This window comes from Bacillus rossius, chromosome 18, assembly GCF_032445375.1.
Source record: "Bacillus rossius redtenbacheri isolate Brsri chromosome 18, Brsri_v3, whole genome shotgun sequence".
NCBI classification, from domain to species: domain Eukaryota; kingdom Metazoa; phylum Arthropoda; class Insecta; order Phasmatodea; family Bacillidae; genus Bacillus; species Bacillus rossius.
The window spans coordinates 12,147,479-12,162,840 of record NC_086345.1 but is presented as its reverse complement, the minus strand read 5'-3'; the positions used below and the strand labels follow the sequence as shown (position 1 = coordinate 12,162,840).

Sequence of the window (15,362 nt, the reverse complement as noted above, 5' to 3'; positions counted from 1 at the left end):
TCTAACGTGTAAATAACTAAGACGATACAGGGCGTTACGGCAGCGCCCTGCAGCGGTGAAGTTCCCAAAATGCTCAAAGCTGCTCATCATACGCTCCTGAAAAACGTAGAGTAAATCCTATCCACTCGCGACTTCTATACAGTATATATATTCAAAGCAATTATTTAATATTCGTATATCTTTTCCGGTGGTTTCAAAAAAATATATATAGCTACCTCAGTCTCAACGGAATCTCAATTAAAACATAAAATGTATGTGTCAATTTTCGTAATAAATACTCAGTATTATATCGAAAGAAGTTTTTCATACGTGCAACAAATAACCATAGCCATGTGTCGTACAACGTCACAACAAGTTGGCAACTGGTTTTCGAAAGGAATCTTTTGTAAAAGTACCTACAGAAACAACGAGGCCACGTGGTATGGGACATGGCAGTAACATAACCTTGAACTTCCCGCACACTGAAATTTAGGAAGATATCTTGGGGACAATTTTTGCCAACCCGTCTTCTTTGTTAATTAAAGCTTTAAAGTTTTAAAAGTGCGCAGTTTCTCATAGAAAATCCCACCTCCGGTCGACCTCGAACCATTTTTCTTTTATTTTCCTTCTACTGGTCATCTAAACGTCTCGCACAGTTTCAGATATTTCTTCTCGGAAAGGTGCGAAATCCCGAAACACCAGCCTAGACATCGGAGGGATTAATTTTTTTTTTTGACGTCTTTAAAATTGCTTCCATAGTGGGAGACAATCCAGAAAACGAATGATAAAATCAGGGGGATACAGTTTGGTGTTGCAGCTACATATCTATAATCTCCATCCAAAATGTAATCACACCACTGTATAGCTAAAGTATCAAAGAATTCGTTACGCTAAGTGAGGACTGTGACGCATCGCGCGCGATGGAGGGGGGAAGCGCCGCCATTTTGAGGTAATTTTGCTGCGTTTCGAGATTACCATTCAGTATATATTTTGACTCGGAGAAGCTACGACGTTCGTTTGAGTTTCAATCGTCAGCGCTCGTCAAAATCTATCGATTGCATGTATAAAACAGAGGTGCCCACCCCCCCAAACACTATGACTCACCCCCCACCCCTAAACTAATGATGCGCCCCCTCCCCCCCCCCCCCGAATTTTTTTATGCCATTTTCTAAATGATTTACTCATTTTATAATATTATACTTTTTTAGTATTATATTTTATCACATTTTGCATTAATTAAAACTGATTTTCTAATAATAATTTTGGTCATATCAGGTAATATTTCCATCCTGAACCGACAGATGCCAAACTGCTTTTTACATTAGAAGCTATAATTATGTAAATAATATATACATTTTTCTCGTCTTTTAACCCCCCCCCCCCTGAAATTTTAATGACGCAGTCTGCGTCGTTAGCCCCCTTGTGGGCACCCCTGTATAAAATATTGGTGTAAAATAGTTACAGTAAATATATATGTGGTTAAAATAAAATAAAAATAACGTATTTTATATTCTGTATAGAAAATATTACCTGTTACGTACACGTATTCACGTACAACACACGGCCGTGTCCATGACACAGCCACACCCAGCTGAAGGCTCTGATCTCGTGGAAGCGAGTCACGTCGGGGTGCTGGCATCGAAACCTGCGACTCTCGCCCCAAAAAAACGAGACGCCGTCCAACGGAGACCCTCTCCTTTTTATTACAGTGCTCGTTAGTGGCCACTGGAAAAAAATATTCGTGAATTAAATTTCGCGACGCGCTAAATCCAAACGCTGTCATTGTATTTGGCGTCCCGTTTTATTTAACCCGCTGGCAAACAACCAGGTCAGAGCGCTCGTTTTCTAGAGAGGAGTCAAAATTCGATTCCCGTCCGCATGGTCAGAATCGATTATTTCTCGAGCCGCGATTGTTCCGCGGATTCGATTCGCGTGGAAAAGCACACGTACATCTTCTTCACGTCGACGATGGCTAGAGACCGGAAAAATTCGCGGATTCATTTCGCGATATTCTAAAATGCAAATAATTCTACTTTTATGCAACTTCTGCTAATGGTTCACTGTTAATAGGGAGGACTGTAGGCCAATTATAGACCCTCAGTCAAAGCAATATCGAATCACGAGTCCCCCAATTGAGACGCCTCACAAGTCAGTAGCCAATGAACAGGTGAAGTTTGCCCGAGTATACACAGGATCGTGGAGTCTATCCTGGAGGTCATTGAATACGCGAATTTTTCCCAGTCCCTAACGATTGCCTGTACTTTAAAGAGAGACCCGGGAAACTTCGGTCGTTCGTCTGGCCTCTCAGAGTAGAACTAAGAAATCAGCCCATGTTCGCTCCCCCAACGGTTTATTTCTTTGAGAGGACTTTTTTTATTCTCTTCGTTAATTGTCAATGCCTGATTTCGCTTGCTTCTCTCCTAGCTGGGTCAAGGTTCACAGAGGAGGGCTTGCCCAAAGAACTATGGTCCGAACACGTGAACATTGCACTCTAAACTTGCGACTTGTTGAACGCGCGCAATTTCCGTGTCACAAACTATGCTGCTCCTCTGACATGCTTTTTGGTGACCCCCGATCCAGCCACAGACCAGGAGGAGAAGTGGTTTTTCCATTCGCACGCCACCCACCAAATTTTTTTGACGTAACAACGTCTAATAAATCGATGAACGCCGGCTGCACGCACAAAAAAGTGTCCATTTACGCACATTGTCCCGTTACGCTGTGTCCCGTTACGGTCATTGTAAGCTTGCGCCGCATCTATCTCTCTTCCACACGACTGTTTATAAAGTGAAGTGAAATTTTCATTGCTTATTACAACAACAATTTCGGCAATAAAAGTTTATTATTTTTGCATTTTAAAAATCTGATTACTAGTATAATTTCAAGTATTTATTATTTTATTATTAAAATAAAAATGATTTAATTTTATTCATAAAGTATGCAATCATTTCATCAATGTTTTGTTATGACGTCACGTTAAACTATCGTCCGTAAACCGACTTTACAGGCAATCAATTTTTTTTCCTTATGTAGAATCGATCTTGCATCAGCTCTGCAATGCAATATAAGCTTGATGAAGGCCATAACTATGCACGTGTGAAGGTCAGTCTCTCTCAACGGAACATAGCGGCCCGGCCTAACAGGTCGTGCTCCATCGCTAACGAGGCGAATGTTAGGAGCGGGAGCGCCCCAACTGCACACAATGATACGTCGACGGGGCAGAATACGTGACCGGCCAGATTAACACCATCGAAATGAGTGCACGCGTTCACAATCAACGGGCTGCTGTCCGGACACTTGGGGAATTTCCTCGTAGACCGTGTGGTACGTGCAGTAGGTGTAATTTTTTTTTCCCCCTTTTCCGTTACATCACCCGTCGAAAGAGTCGAACAAGCTTAGAGAAGTAAGGGGGATAAATAGAGGCCGGAAAAATTCGCCGATTCCTTTCGCGATATGCTAAAATGTAAATAATTATACTTTCATGCAACTTCTGCAATTGGTCCACTGTTAATATGGAGGACTGTAGGCCAATTATAGACCCTCAGTCAAAGCAATATCGAATCACGAGTCCCCCAATTGAGACGCCTCACAAATCAGTAGCCAATGAACAGGTGAAGTTTGCCCGAGTATGAACAGGATCGTGGAGTCTATCCTGGAGGTCATTGAATACGCGAATTTTTCCAGTCCCTAGGGCTAAATCAGCCTTAAGCAACAGCCACGGATTGCTTGCTGTTTCTTCTCGCTGCAGGCTAGACTCGAATGTTCTATACACAACGAAGCTTGTGTGCTCGTTGATCGACTGGTGCAACAACTTTTATTTTCAACTGATTTTTTTGTCGTTGGTACCACACCAATTTAGTTCAATGAAATAATTTTGCTGCAGCGACAATTTTTTTGCGGTGCGGTTGTAGAAGTTCATTTTATTAAACATAGTGGCAGGTATTTTTCGCGAGAAATACTGAACGCCTTTTAGACTGCAACAAGGTATACCCGCAGCAGAGGGTATTTTTTCCTTGTGATTGGCGGCCGTCAACGAGAGAAGTCGTCGCCTTATTTGGCGGAGCCACTCAGGACGAGTTTGCTTCCGAAATGAATTACTGTGATTGGTGTAACAATCGACACATACCTGAAAGAAAATCACCTGATCACGAAACGCAGAAGAGGCTACAGTTTTTTTTAACTTTTAGCTGTTCTCGGAATCTTTTCGCGAAATATGCGTGCCCCTAATTAAACATAATCCAGACTCTCAGTGGCAAAGTTGCATTTTTTTAAATTTTTTGTGCAGTATGGATAAGGAGAACCAAATGGAATAAATAACGGAAAATTTTTGGGTTTAAAGGCAATGCAGTTGGCTCCTGCGTGGAATGGTTTAATTGTTTTCAGAAAGAAACATTTTTTTTTAGCCAATTAAAATTATAAAATTTCTGAGTATTTTAAAAGGGTAAGTAAAATAAAACTTTTTTTTTAAGAAATACAAACCATATCACATAGAAGCCAGTAAAATTAATTTAAACCTTAAATGTTACAGGATTATATTTCAGTTCATTCTCTTGATACACACTGCACAAAAACGTTAAAAATGCAACTTCGCCTGCTAGTTACGCAAAAGGTATGCGAAAGATATATATTTTTATTTTGTCAAAGTTTAACAGTGTGGAACGTAAATAGAAAAAAAAACCTGCAACGAGACATACACATAGAGGTGCTGATGCAATTTAATAAAAATAATTTGCTCATAAGAAACTATTGCTAGAGACTGGAAAAATTCGCGAGTTCAATAACCATCAGGATAGACTTCACGATCCTCTGCCTAGTTGGGCAAACGGCGCCTGTTCATTGGGTGCTGAATTTTGAGATGTCTGAAGTCGGTAGCTTGTGATTGGATACTTCTCTGATTGATGGTCTCTGATTGGCCGAGAGTCCTACATATTAACAGTGAACCAATAGCAGAAGAAGCACAACTATATGATTATTTGAATTTTACCATATCACGAAACTATATGATTATTTGAATTTTACCATATCACGAAATAAATCCGCGAATTTTTCCTGTCTCTTAACTATTGCTGACGAAATGATAGATCATTCTTTAAATCAAATTACTATTTGTTTAATATTAATTGGAAAAAATTAAATCACGATTCATATTTCAGTTTTAGCACATAATTCATAAATCAATAGAAAATTATGCTCTCCTAAAACCATGCAATAAAACCGAATTTTAAGGATTTTTGAGAAAATGATTTTTTTTCCAAAAGTGCATTTTAAAATTTTACGTGCTTTTTATCCACGTCTTTAAATTATGTTTCCTAGAGCACTTACTTAATATTATCAAATTTATAACATAATTTATAAACAATATAATAGAGACATGCGAAATTCGCGATATTTTTTTTTTTTAATGAGCCTGGAATGCATTACATTTTACTATCAAAGATTTTACTATCTCATTGGACCAGAGGTAATTGTGACACACTCCGGAGAAACACGAAACCAATGACCACATTACTAAACAATACTGACCAAATCACACGCAATCCAGTAGGAAGGTAATAATAAAAAAAGCTGTAGCAGCCAATGGACACTAGACACCGACTTATTTGTAGAGAACTGCAAATTCGCGGATTCATTAGGTGAAAGGCTAGAATTCAAACACATATACCTCTTAGATAATTTTGCTATTGGCTTACTGTTCATCTGGACGAATCTCAACCAGTTATATAAACCCTCAACCAAAGAAGGATCGAATCACAGACAAACCAGCTGAGACGACTTACAAGTCGGCAGCCAATGAACTTGCGTTATTTGCCCGAGTGTACAGGGGTATGTGCAGTCTATCCTGAAGGCCATCTAAACCGCGAATTTTGCAGGTCTCTACTTATTTGTAAATGTTAGAAATTACATTAAATTTAACGGATTTTTTTAATACACCAAGCGTTCTTCAGAATTTTCAAATAACTGGATCGCCGTAGAAAGTACGGCGGTTTTCCTATTCCGTGGTTTTTGCGTTGCCTCGTAAACAAAGTTAACACATACGTGGAATAAAGAGGAGTGCCCTTGCCGACGACTTTTAACAGTTTAAAAAAAAACCTTCCGTTAACATTTTTTTCTAAAGGAGTTTTAGAGACCTGCCAAATTCGCGATTTCGATGGCCTTCAGGATAGACTGCACATACCCCTGTACACTCGGGCAAATAACGCAAGTTCATTGGCTGCCGACTTGTAAGTCGTCTCAGCTGGTTTGTCTGTGATTGGCTCCTTCTTTGCTTGAGGGTTTATATTGTTTAATATTCGCCAAGATGAACAGTAAGCCAATAGCAAAATTATCTAAGAGGCATATGTGTTTGAATTCTAGCCTATCACCGAATGAATCCACGAATTTTGCAGGTCTCTACGCATTATATTGAATTTTAATAAATTGCTCTTTTTAACTTTCATCTTTATAAAACTAACGTAAGGTTTCTTAGGTTATTTTTTTATATATATTTATTTCTCACTTATTATACATTTACAAATGTTTACAAACGTCAAAATACCGCATGTAATTTGAAGTGACTAGATGCACTCACACACAATCTTGCTTTCGTGAGTGCTAAAGTGTAAAAAAAATGGGGAAAATTATTATTATTATTATTATTAAATAAGACGACTTCTCTCGCAGACGGCCGCTAATCACAAGGAAGATAACCACTGGTGTAGGTATAGGTGCATTTATTTTCAGTCTAAATAGGCGTTCAGATGTATTTTTCGTGGAAAAATCCCTGCCTCTAACGTGTCCGCTACTTGGTCCAGTGAAGTGTATATGACAGGTGGGCCGAGGGGGTGCTGTCACAACTTATAAAAAACAACTTAGAAACACAACTTAGAAACACACAAGAAAGAATCTTCTAGGTTATACCTGTTCTAAGTTGTGTGTGTCTACGTTATGTGGTTCGGCGTCGAGTGTTTCTAAGTTACGTGTTTCTAAGTTATGACAGTTCTAAGTTATGACTTTCTACGTTACGACGTTTCTATGTTGGGAGGCTCCGCGTTGCGTGTTGCTAAGTTACGTGTCTCTAGGTTATGTCAGTTCTAGGTTGTGGCAGTTCTAAGTTACGACGTTTCTAAGTTGTGTGATTCTGCGTTGCGTGTTTTCGAAGTTACAAGTTGGTGTAGGTATGGGTAGGGACTGGAAAAATTCCTCTAGGATAGACTCCACGATCCTCTATGTACTTGTGCAGATTACACCTGCTGAATTGGCTACTAATCCGTGACATCTGTCAACTGGAATGCTTGTGATTCGCTGTTTCTTTTGTTGAGGATTTTTCATTGGCTTAGAGTCATTAAGGTAATCTGTGGTCCAATCACTGAAGCAGCAAGAAGTTTAACTAGTTTGGATTCTAGCCTATCGCGAAATGAATCCGCGAATTTTTCCGGTCTCTAGGTATGGGTACCTTATTGTTAAAGACCGGAAAAATTCGCGGGTTCAATTAACTTAAGGATAGATTCCAATATCGTCTACACACTCGGGCAAATGCCAACTGTACATTGGCTGCTAACTTGTGAGACGTCTCGACTGGGGAACCTGTGATTCGACACTTCCACGAGTGAGGGTCTCTAATTGGCCCTCAGTCCTCCAGATTAACAGTGAACCAATGACAGGAGCAGCACTATGGTATAATTATTTGAATATTAGCATAACATGAAATGAATCTGTGAATTTTTCAGGTGTCTACTATTAGGCGTTTATCCTGTCGCTGGGAAGGAGACGAGACTGTGGCAGAGGACATGTGGAACAGTGAAGGAGGGCAGAAGGACTCACCTCCTCGCCGGAGCGCGACGCGAAGGTCCTCTGCTCCGTCTTGCGCACCATGACGACGCGGCTGGCGTTGGCGTGGCAGGACTCGTGCGCCGGCCCGGGGATCCTGCTGAGGTCCATGAGGGCAGCTCCGCCGGCGGGCCGCGGGCTCCTGCGGGCAGGGGGCAGGCCGCCATTCAGCGGGCGAGGTCTCGTCGCGGACAGCATGGCCGGGAGGGGCTACCAGTGTCCTCTCCTGCCGCGCGCTACTCAGACACGGTGCGACAGTCCCGCCGGCTTGGATGGACTCCCGAGGACGCCTTCTTCACCGCCTAGCCCCTGGACAAGCTCTTCGGCGGCCGCTTAAACGTGGTCCAGGTGTCTTCCCGACTTCCCGCGCGCTGTTCAGACGAGGTGGGACCAATCCGCGAGCTGGGATGGACTCCCGAGGACGCCCTCTTCGCCTCAAAGCCCCTGGACAAGCTCTTTGACGGCCGCCTGACGTGGTCCAGGTGTCTTCCCGACTTCCCGCGCGCTACTCAGACGAGGTGCGACGATTCCGCGAGCTGGTACGGACTCCCGAGGACGCCCTCTTCGCCTCAAAGCCCCTGGACAAGCTCTTCGACGGCCGCCTAACGTGGTCCAGGTGTCTTCCCGACTTCCCGCGCGCTGTTCAGACGAGGTGGGACCAATCCGCGAGCTGGGATGGACTCCCGAGGACGCCTTCTTCGCCTCAAATCCCCTGGACAAGCTCTTCGAAAGACCGCCTCGCGCGTGCCGCTCGGGCGATGTGTGACAATCCCGTCGACGACGGGGGGAAAAAAATACACCCCGGACAGAAGCTCCCCTCCCGACCGACCGGGTGTCGGCGAGGCACGGCCGTCGGTCACGTCGACGGCCGCGGGGCAGAAACAACAACGTTCTTCATCCCCCCCCCCTTCCCCCGGCTCCTCGACGACGTGACTATCGCGCGGTGCGATGAAACGTCCGGTTCTCCCCGCCGCGTCCAAGGTCGCGCTGGTCCGTCGACGAGAACACCTCCCGACAATGTCCGCGGCCGTGCGCTACCGCGGAGCGACTGAACAGTGGAATTGCCCGCTTCCCCCTCCCCCGGTGGAGAAGGGGCGGACGTAGCGCCCGTTCGACGCGACGCGACCCCAGCCTCCCCCCCCCACCCTCCTTCTATCAACAACCTCCCCTCCCTCTCCCACCCAGTACAAAACAAATGTATTCGGGCAGTTACAGACGCCCCAGTGTATTGTGCTGTAGCAGCCTTGCATCGTGAAACGAAGTCGGAAACCTTACAAGACTTCTACATCAGAACTACACAAACTTTTTACGATAAATGCGCAAATAGTTTAAATCCACATATTTCTACATTAGGAAATTATGATCCAGACATTAATGAGAAATATAAACGCCCAAAATCTATCCTGTCACACCGCCCGCCGTAGACGCGGACGTGGCGGAACTGCTCTCTGATTGGCCGGCAGCCACGGACCAATCAGCGCGCCCCCTCCCCCTGCTCCGAGCGCGAGAACACGCGCGCGGAGCGTACGCACACAAGCTGGCAGCTCACGTACATTAAGTTAATATTAAGTTAAGTTAATATTAGGTCCCAATTATATATAAGCACACATCATCCCACTACACACTGCACAACACAAACTATCAGGCGAATCAAATAGTCGTGCTTTGGCCCAGCGGGGCCCTAATGGAATAAGTAAATTATCCTTCGAAGATTAACAGCGTAGATGCTAGGCTAGAGTCTTTCAATGACAGAAGGTGACAATTTCTCTAACTGACCGACTGCCTTTTGCTGGCAACAGGTCGACCTGAAGCTATGTCACCATTCTGGAGTCTGGCTCGATGCTCTGCTCGCGACCGCAGCTCACACAGCGTAGTACTGCAGCTAGGACTTTTCAATGACAGATGGTGGCAATTTCTCTAACTGACCGACAGCCTTTTACTGGCGACAGGTCGACCTGAAGCTATGTCACCACTCTGGAGTCTAGTCCGACGCCACAGTTCGCGACCGCTCCACTTACACGATCATATTACACAGCCACAATGAGTGCTAACTGGCAGCACGACGGGAAACGGCATAAGCCGCCCCCAAAATGACCAGACCTGACCAAACCAATGCGGACTAAAAGTCCAAGTGCCCCACCCTTGCATAGTAGAACTTCTACCACGCCCCACTCTTCTTCCAGGACCATCCTTCTATTCCTGTAATCCACCTGCTTGTAATAATGCATGACCTTTGCATCCCGCATGTATGTGCCCAGGCTTTTCCCTCTGTCTATGGAGGTTTTACCTGGGCCCAACTTATCTAGTTTTAGTCTAGAATTAAGAGTGAGGGGAGTTAGTCATGGCGAAAACGTCTGCCATGGCTGGCCAATCCCCTCCTAGCACATGATGCACGTGACCTTTTCTGCATGGTTAAAAACCCGCATGTTTAGAGCGTATAGGGCTTGCCCTGAGACGCACTTAGAGTCTTCCCTACCTAGACCCCTCCCTTACACACTTAGTTTTAACTTAGGTTAGGAAAAAAAAAAGAAAAAAAAAACACCTCGGAGGCATAAGATGCTGTGTCCACTTTCGGGCGAAATGCACTTTCAGCCATAAACAAAGACCACCGTTTGACGTTATTTCTAGTGGCACGCAACACTAAGATCTACGACATGCCAAAAAGTTTTGATAGAAAATATTAGTTTGAGCAAATAAGTGAGGCACCGTTTAATTTTCTTTAAACTGATCTCTCGAAACTTTCCAAGTTTTATGTTTCTTTTAAGTTACGTCGTTTTCAATTCACGAGATTTCTAGATCTGACAAATGATAAGTTGCGTGTCCGCCCACTTGGTCCAGTGAAGCATATCTGACATGTGGGTAGAGGGGGGTGCTGTCACAACTTGGAAACACACAACTTAGAAACACAACTTAGAAACACACAAGAAAGAATATTCTACATTATACCTGTTCTAAGTTGTGAGTTTCTACGTTATGTGGTTCGGCGTTGCGTATTTCTAAGTTATGTGTTTCTAAGTTATGACAGTTCTAGGTTGTGATAGTTCTAAGTTATGACTTTCTACGTTAAGACGTTTCTAAGTTGTGTGGTACTGCGTTATGTGTTTCTAAGTTGCGTGTTTCTAAGTTATGACAGCTCTAAGTTGTGAGTTTCTAAGTTGTGACAATTCTAATATATACCTTTCTAAGTTACGACGTTTCTGAGTTTTGTGATTCTATGTTGCGTGTTTATAAGTAACGTGTTTCTAGGTTAAGACCGTTCTACATTGTGATAGTTATAAGTTATTACTTTTTAAGTTACAATGTTTCTAAGTTGTAAGATTCTGCGTTGCGTTATTCTGTGTTAAAATGTCTAAGTTATGAGCGTTATAACTTATGACAGTTCTAGTTACGTGGATATTTTCGAAGTTTCTAAGTTATGACTGCTTAAGTTGTGTGTTTCTTAGTTGTGTGTTTCTAAACCTTCTACGTGAAAAAAAAAACTTCCATGTGCCAACTTTCATGGCGATCGGTCAAACGGTTCCGACTCCGTATATATATGACAATTCTAAGTTGTAAGCCTCGGCATTCTTTTTTTCTAACTGATGTGTTTCTATATCATTGAAAGTTGTGTGTTCCCAAGTTATGATTTTATAGCTCTTGATGTTGCTAATTTGTGATGATTGAAGTAATGATGCCTCTTACTTGCATTTTTATAAAATATGCTAGGTCCACGTTATGACTTTTGTTAGATGTGACAATGGACCCCCCCCCCCCTTTTTTTTTATTCCCCTCTAAACCCTGTGCGCGCGTTGGGAAAGGGATTGTAGTCACACACACACAAGAAAACAAACTTTATTTTACACAAACATTAAGTGCTGGCAAAGTCAGGCCTGGTTAGTTAAGTGTATTATCCCACGCACTCATGTACGTGTTTTACGAACTTGGCGCATAAGTTATAAAAAAAATTATTGACAATATTTCTTATGATATGGAATATATAACTTTTCTAGGTGCATTTATACTACGTGAGTATACAAATATATATATATATTTTTTTAATTTATGCATTAGTTTGTAAATTTACACAGACTACGAAATCGCAATTCTGTACTTGAAAAAAAAATTGTTATGTTTATGTTGAGTCTCGGTCTCATACGCAATATTTGCAATTTAAATATCTCTTTTCGCAATTTTTTCTAAGGTCTATTCTTTGTGAGTTCGTCACGAAAGCTTTCTCACATTCGTAAGATGATGTAATTTTTTGTAAGATTTGTAGAGACCGGAAAAATTCGCGAATTCATTTCGCGATATGCTAAAATGCAAATAATTATACTTTTATGCAACTTCTGCTATTGGTTCACTGTTAATATGGAGGACTGTGGGCCAATTATAGACACCCTCAGTCAAAAGCAATATCGAATCACAATCAGTGATCAGTCCCCCCAATTGAGACGCCTCACGAGTCAGCAGCCAATGAACAGGTGAAGTTTGCCCGAGTATGCGCAGGATCGTGGAGTCTATCCTGGAGGTCATTGAATCCGCGAATTTTTTTTCCAGTCCCTGAATATTTGTCAAGTTTCAACTCTGTGGCGGCACCGGCGTTGTGCAGTCGGTCGAGTCAGCAGAGGTGCCCCCACCCCCTCCCCCAAACACTATGACTCATCCCCCCCCCCCCCCCGAAATTTTTTATGCCATTTTCTCATTGATTTACTCAATTTTTTTATAATAGGTATTATACTTTTTTTGTATTATATTTTATTACATTTTGCATTAATTAAAACTGATTTTCTAATAATAATTTTGGTCATATCAGGTGATATTTCCATCCTGAACCGACAGATGCCAAACTGCTTTTGTTGAGGAAAGTGCGGGGTTGCCAATTTGATTTACAAGATCCCTTTCAATTATCAAAGCACCAGAAACGTATTTTCACATTAGAAGCTATAAAATTATGTAAATAATATATACATTTTTCTCGTCTTTTAACCAACCAACCACCCCCCCCCCCCTGAAATTTTAATGACGCAGTCTGCGTCGTTACCCCACCCTCCCTTGTGGGCACCCCTGGAGTCAGCAAGTCTGTCCTCGCGCGTTGACGCTTCGTCGCCCTAGAGTTTGCGTTTGTTCCGTGGGACGTCATGAACTCATGTTGTAGACACGCTGGCAAGCCACGTGTCGACGAGACGAGAGATAGAAGTCGGTTCATAGAGTGCGTTATCCGTAGAGACAGGAAAAAAAAAATTCGCGTATTGATTTCGTGATATGCTAAAATTCAAATAATCATATCGTTGCGCTTCTTCTGCTATTGGTTCACTGTTAATATTATGTAGGACTCTTGGCCAATCAGAGACCATCAATCAAAAGAAGTATCCAATCGCTAGCTACCGACTTGGGACGTCCCAAAATTCAGCACCCAACGAACATGCGCCGTTTGCCCAAGTAGGCAGAGGATCGTGGAGTCCATCCTGAAGGTCATTGAACACGCGAATTTTTCCAGTCCCTAGTTATCCGAGGACACGTGATGGTTCGGGTATACAGACAGCCGACGTTAAGACCAACGCAATCTAGATATTGGGTTGCAGTTAATCTACTCTGGACAAAAATATTAAAATTGAACAGTTTTCTTGTTTCACGATAAAATAAAATTTTTTACTAATTTTATTAAGAGAGCGTGAGTTAGTTTTTTTGTAAAAAGCAAACACGAAAATTATTGAACCGATTTCAAGGCTACATTATTCCAGATGAACAACAGGTACGTTTCATTTTAAAACAATCGTGTTAAGGTAGCAAAATTTTCAACGTAAAACAGGAGAAAAAAAATACCTCATATCATAGACAATGTTCTTTGCTAAAGCTGATCAAACCATCACATATATAACAAAATAACAAAAGTGTACCCTGCATGTGGCGCCCACGTGCGCTCCAAATACGCTACATTATATACATATATATACATCTTATACATCTTATACATACACATATAAGTATATATATCTTAGCGCATCTTACAAGTGCGCCTAACGCCATCCCGTCTTGCTGGCATCTAGTGAGGGAGTGTTGGGCATAGGGCAAAACATATAAATATATATATATCCCCCGCCGTTTTACCCCTTACGTTATACTTGAGGTTTGAATTGCCAAAAAAGTTTGACTTCTATCACGTCTACTGAGTTACACGCGCTATTTTTTTTTTCCATATATGTAGAGACCGGAAAAATTCGCGGGTTTATTGACCTTCAGATTAGATTCCAATATCCTCTGCACACTCGGGCAAATGCCAACTTGGCTGCTGACTTGTGAGTCGTCTCGACTGGGTGGCCTGTGATTCGACACTTCTATGAGTGAGGGTCTCTATTTGGCCCTCAGTCCTCCAGATTAACAGTGAACCAATGACAGAAGCAGCATTAAGGTATAATTATTTGAATTTTAGCATAACACGAAATGAATCCGCGAATTTTTCAGGATTCTGCATATATGTAATAATAACCATGTGTTGTACGATGTTATAATATCTATCTTGTGGTATTACAAACTATTTCTTGGTAACTGGTTCCCAAAGGAATATTTTGTAAAAGTATAGAATGTTTTATATGTGTATACCTGTGTGAAATACAGCCTGGTGATAAAATAAAAAAAGACGCGTATCCCTCACTTTTCCTTGACTTTCGCCTGGCGCGCGGCTGACGTAGCATGTGGAGCGTACACGCTTACCTTCGCTACGCACGAGTGCCGCTACGACACAGCAGCAGTTGGTGACTGCTACGACCCGCTTACCGGCACGGTGGTAGCCTTGCACCTCTCGGCAATGGTGGGCACAGAGTTATGGTTAGAGACCGGAAAAATTCGCGGATTCATTTCGCGATATGCTAAAATGCAAATAATTATACTTTTGTGCAACTTCTGCTATTGGTTCACTGTTAATATGGAGGACTTGGGCTAGTTATAGACCCTCAGTGAAAGCAATATCGAATCACGGGTCCCCCAATTGAGACGCCTCACAAGCCAGTAGCCAATGAACAGGTGAAGTTTGCCCGAGTAGGTACAGGATCGTGTAGTCTATCCTGTAAGTCATTAAATCCGCGAATTTTTCCAGTCCCTATTAATGAGTAGAGACCCGGAAAATTCGCGGGTTCATTTCGTTTTATGCTAAAATTCAAATAATTATACCTTAGTGCTGCTTCTGTCATTGGTTCACTGTTAATCTGGAGGACTGAGGGCCAATTAGAGACCCTTACTCATAGAAATGTCAAATCACAGGCCACCCAGTCGAGACGACTCACATGTCAGCAGCAAATGAACAGTTGGCATTTGCCCGAGTGTGTAGAGGATATTGGAGTCTATCCTGGAGGTGTTTGAACCCGCGAATTTTCCGGGTCTCTATTAATGAGTAGGTATTATTTGCCTGAGTACGTATAGGACCGTGAAGTCTATTCCCTACCTACAGGTTTTCAACCCTTGGCTTCAACTGCATTCTCCTTGGACAACTTGGATTATCGACACTCGCCTAAAGACGAGACGATAATAAAAAAAAGTTAGAAAATTAAAATGGCCCAATCATAGTAGTCCGGCTGATAGACCAACTGGCATCAGACGCAGAC

At 42.5% G+C, this 15,362-nt stretch overlaps 1 protein-coding gene across 4 annotated transcripts in view; it reads right to left on the bottom strand.

The window, feature by feature from the left end:
* LOC134541189 (uncharacterized) overlaps positions 1-15,362 on the bottom strand; it is a 181,582-nt gene that overhangs the window by 57,689 nt on the left and 108,531 nt on the right. For all 4 annotated transcript variants that reach the window (XM_063384426.1, XM_063384428.1, XM_063384427.1 and 1 more), the window contains exon 2: positions 7,780-7,927. In XM_063384426.1, the coding sequence (XP_063240496.1) occupies positions 7,780-7,927 (148 nt within the window). The remainder of the gene's footprint in view (positions 1-7,779; positions 7,928-15,362) is intronic.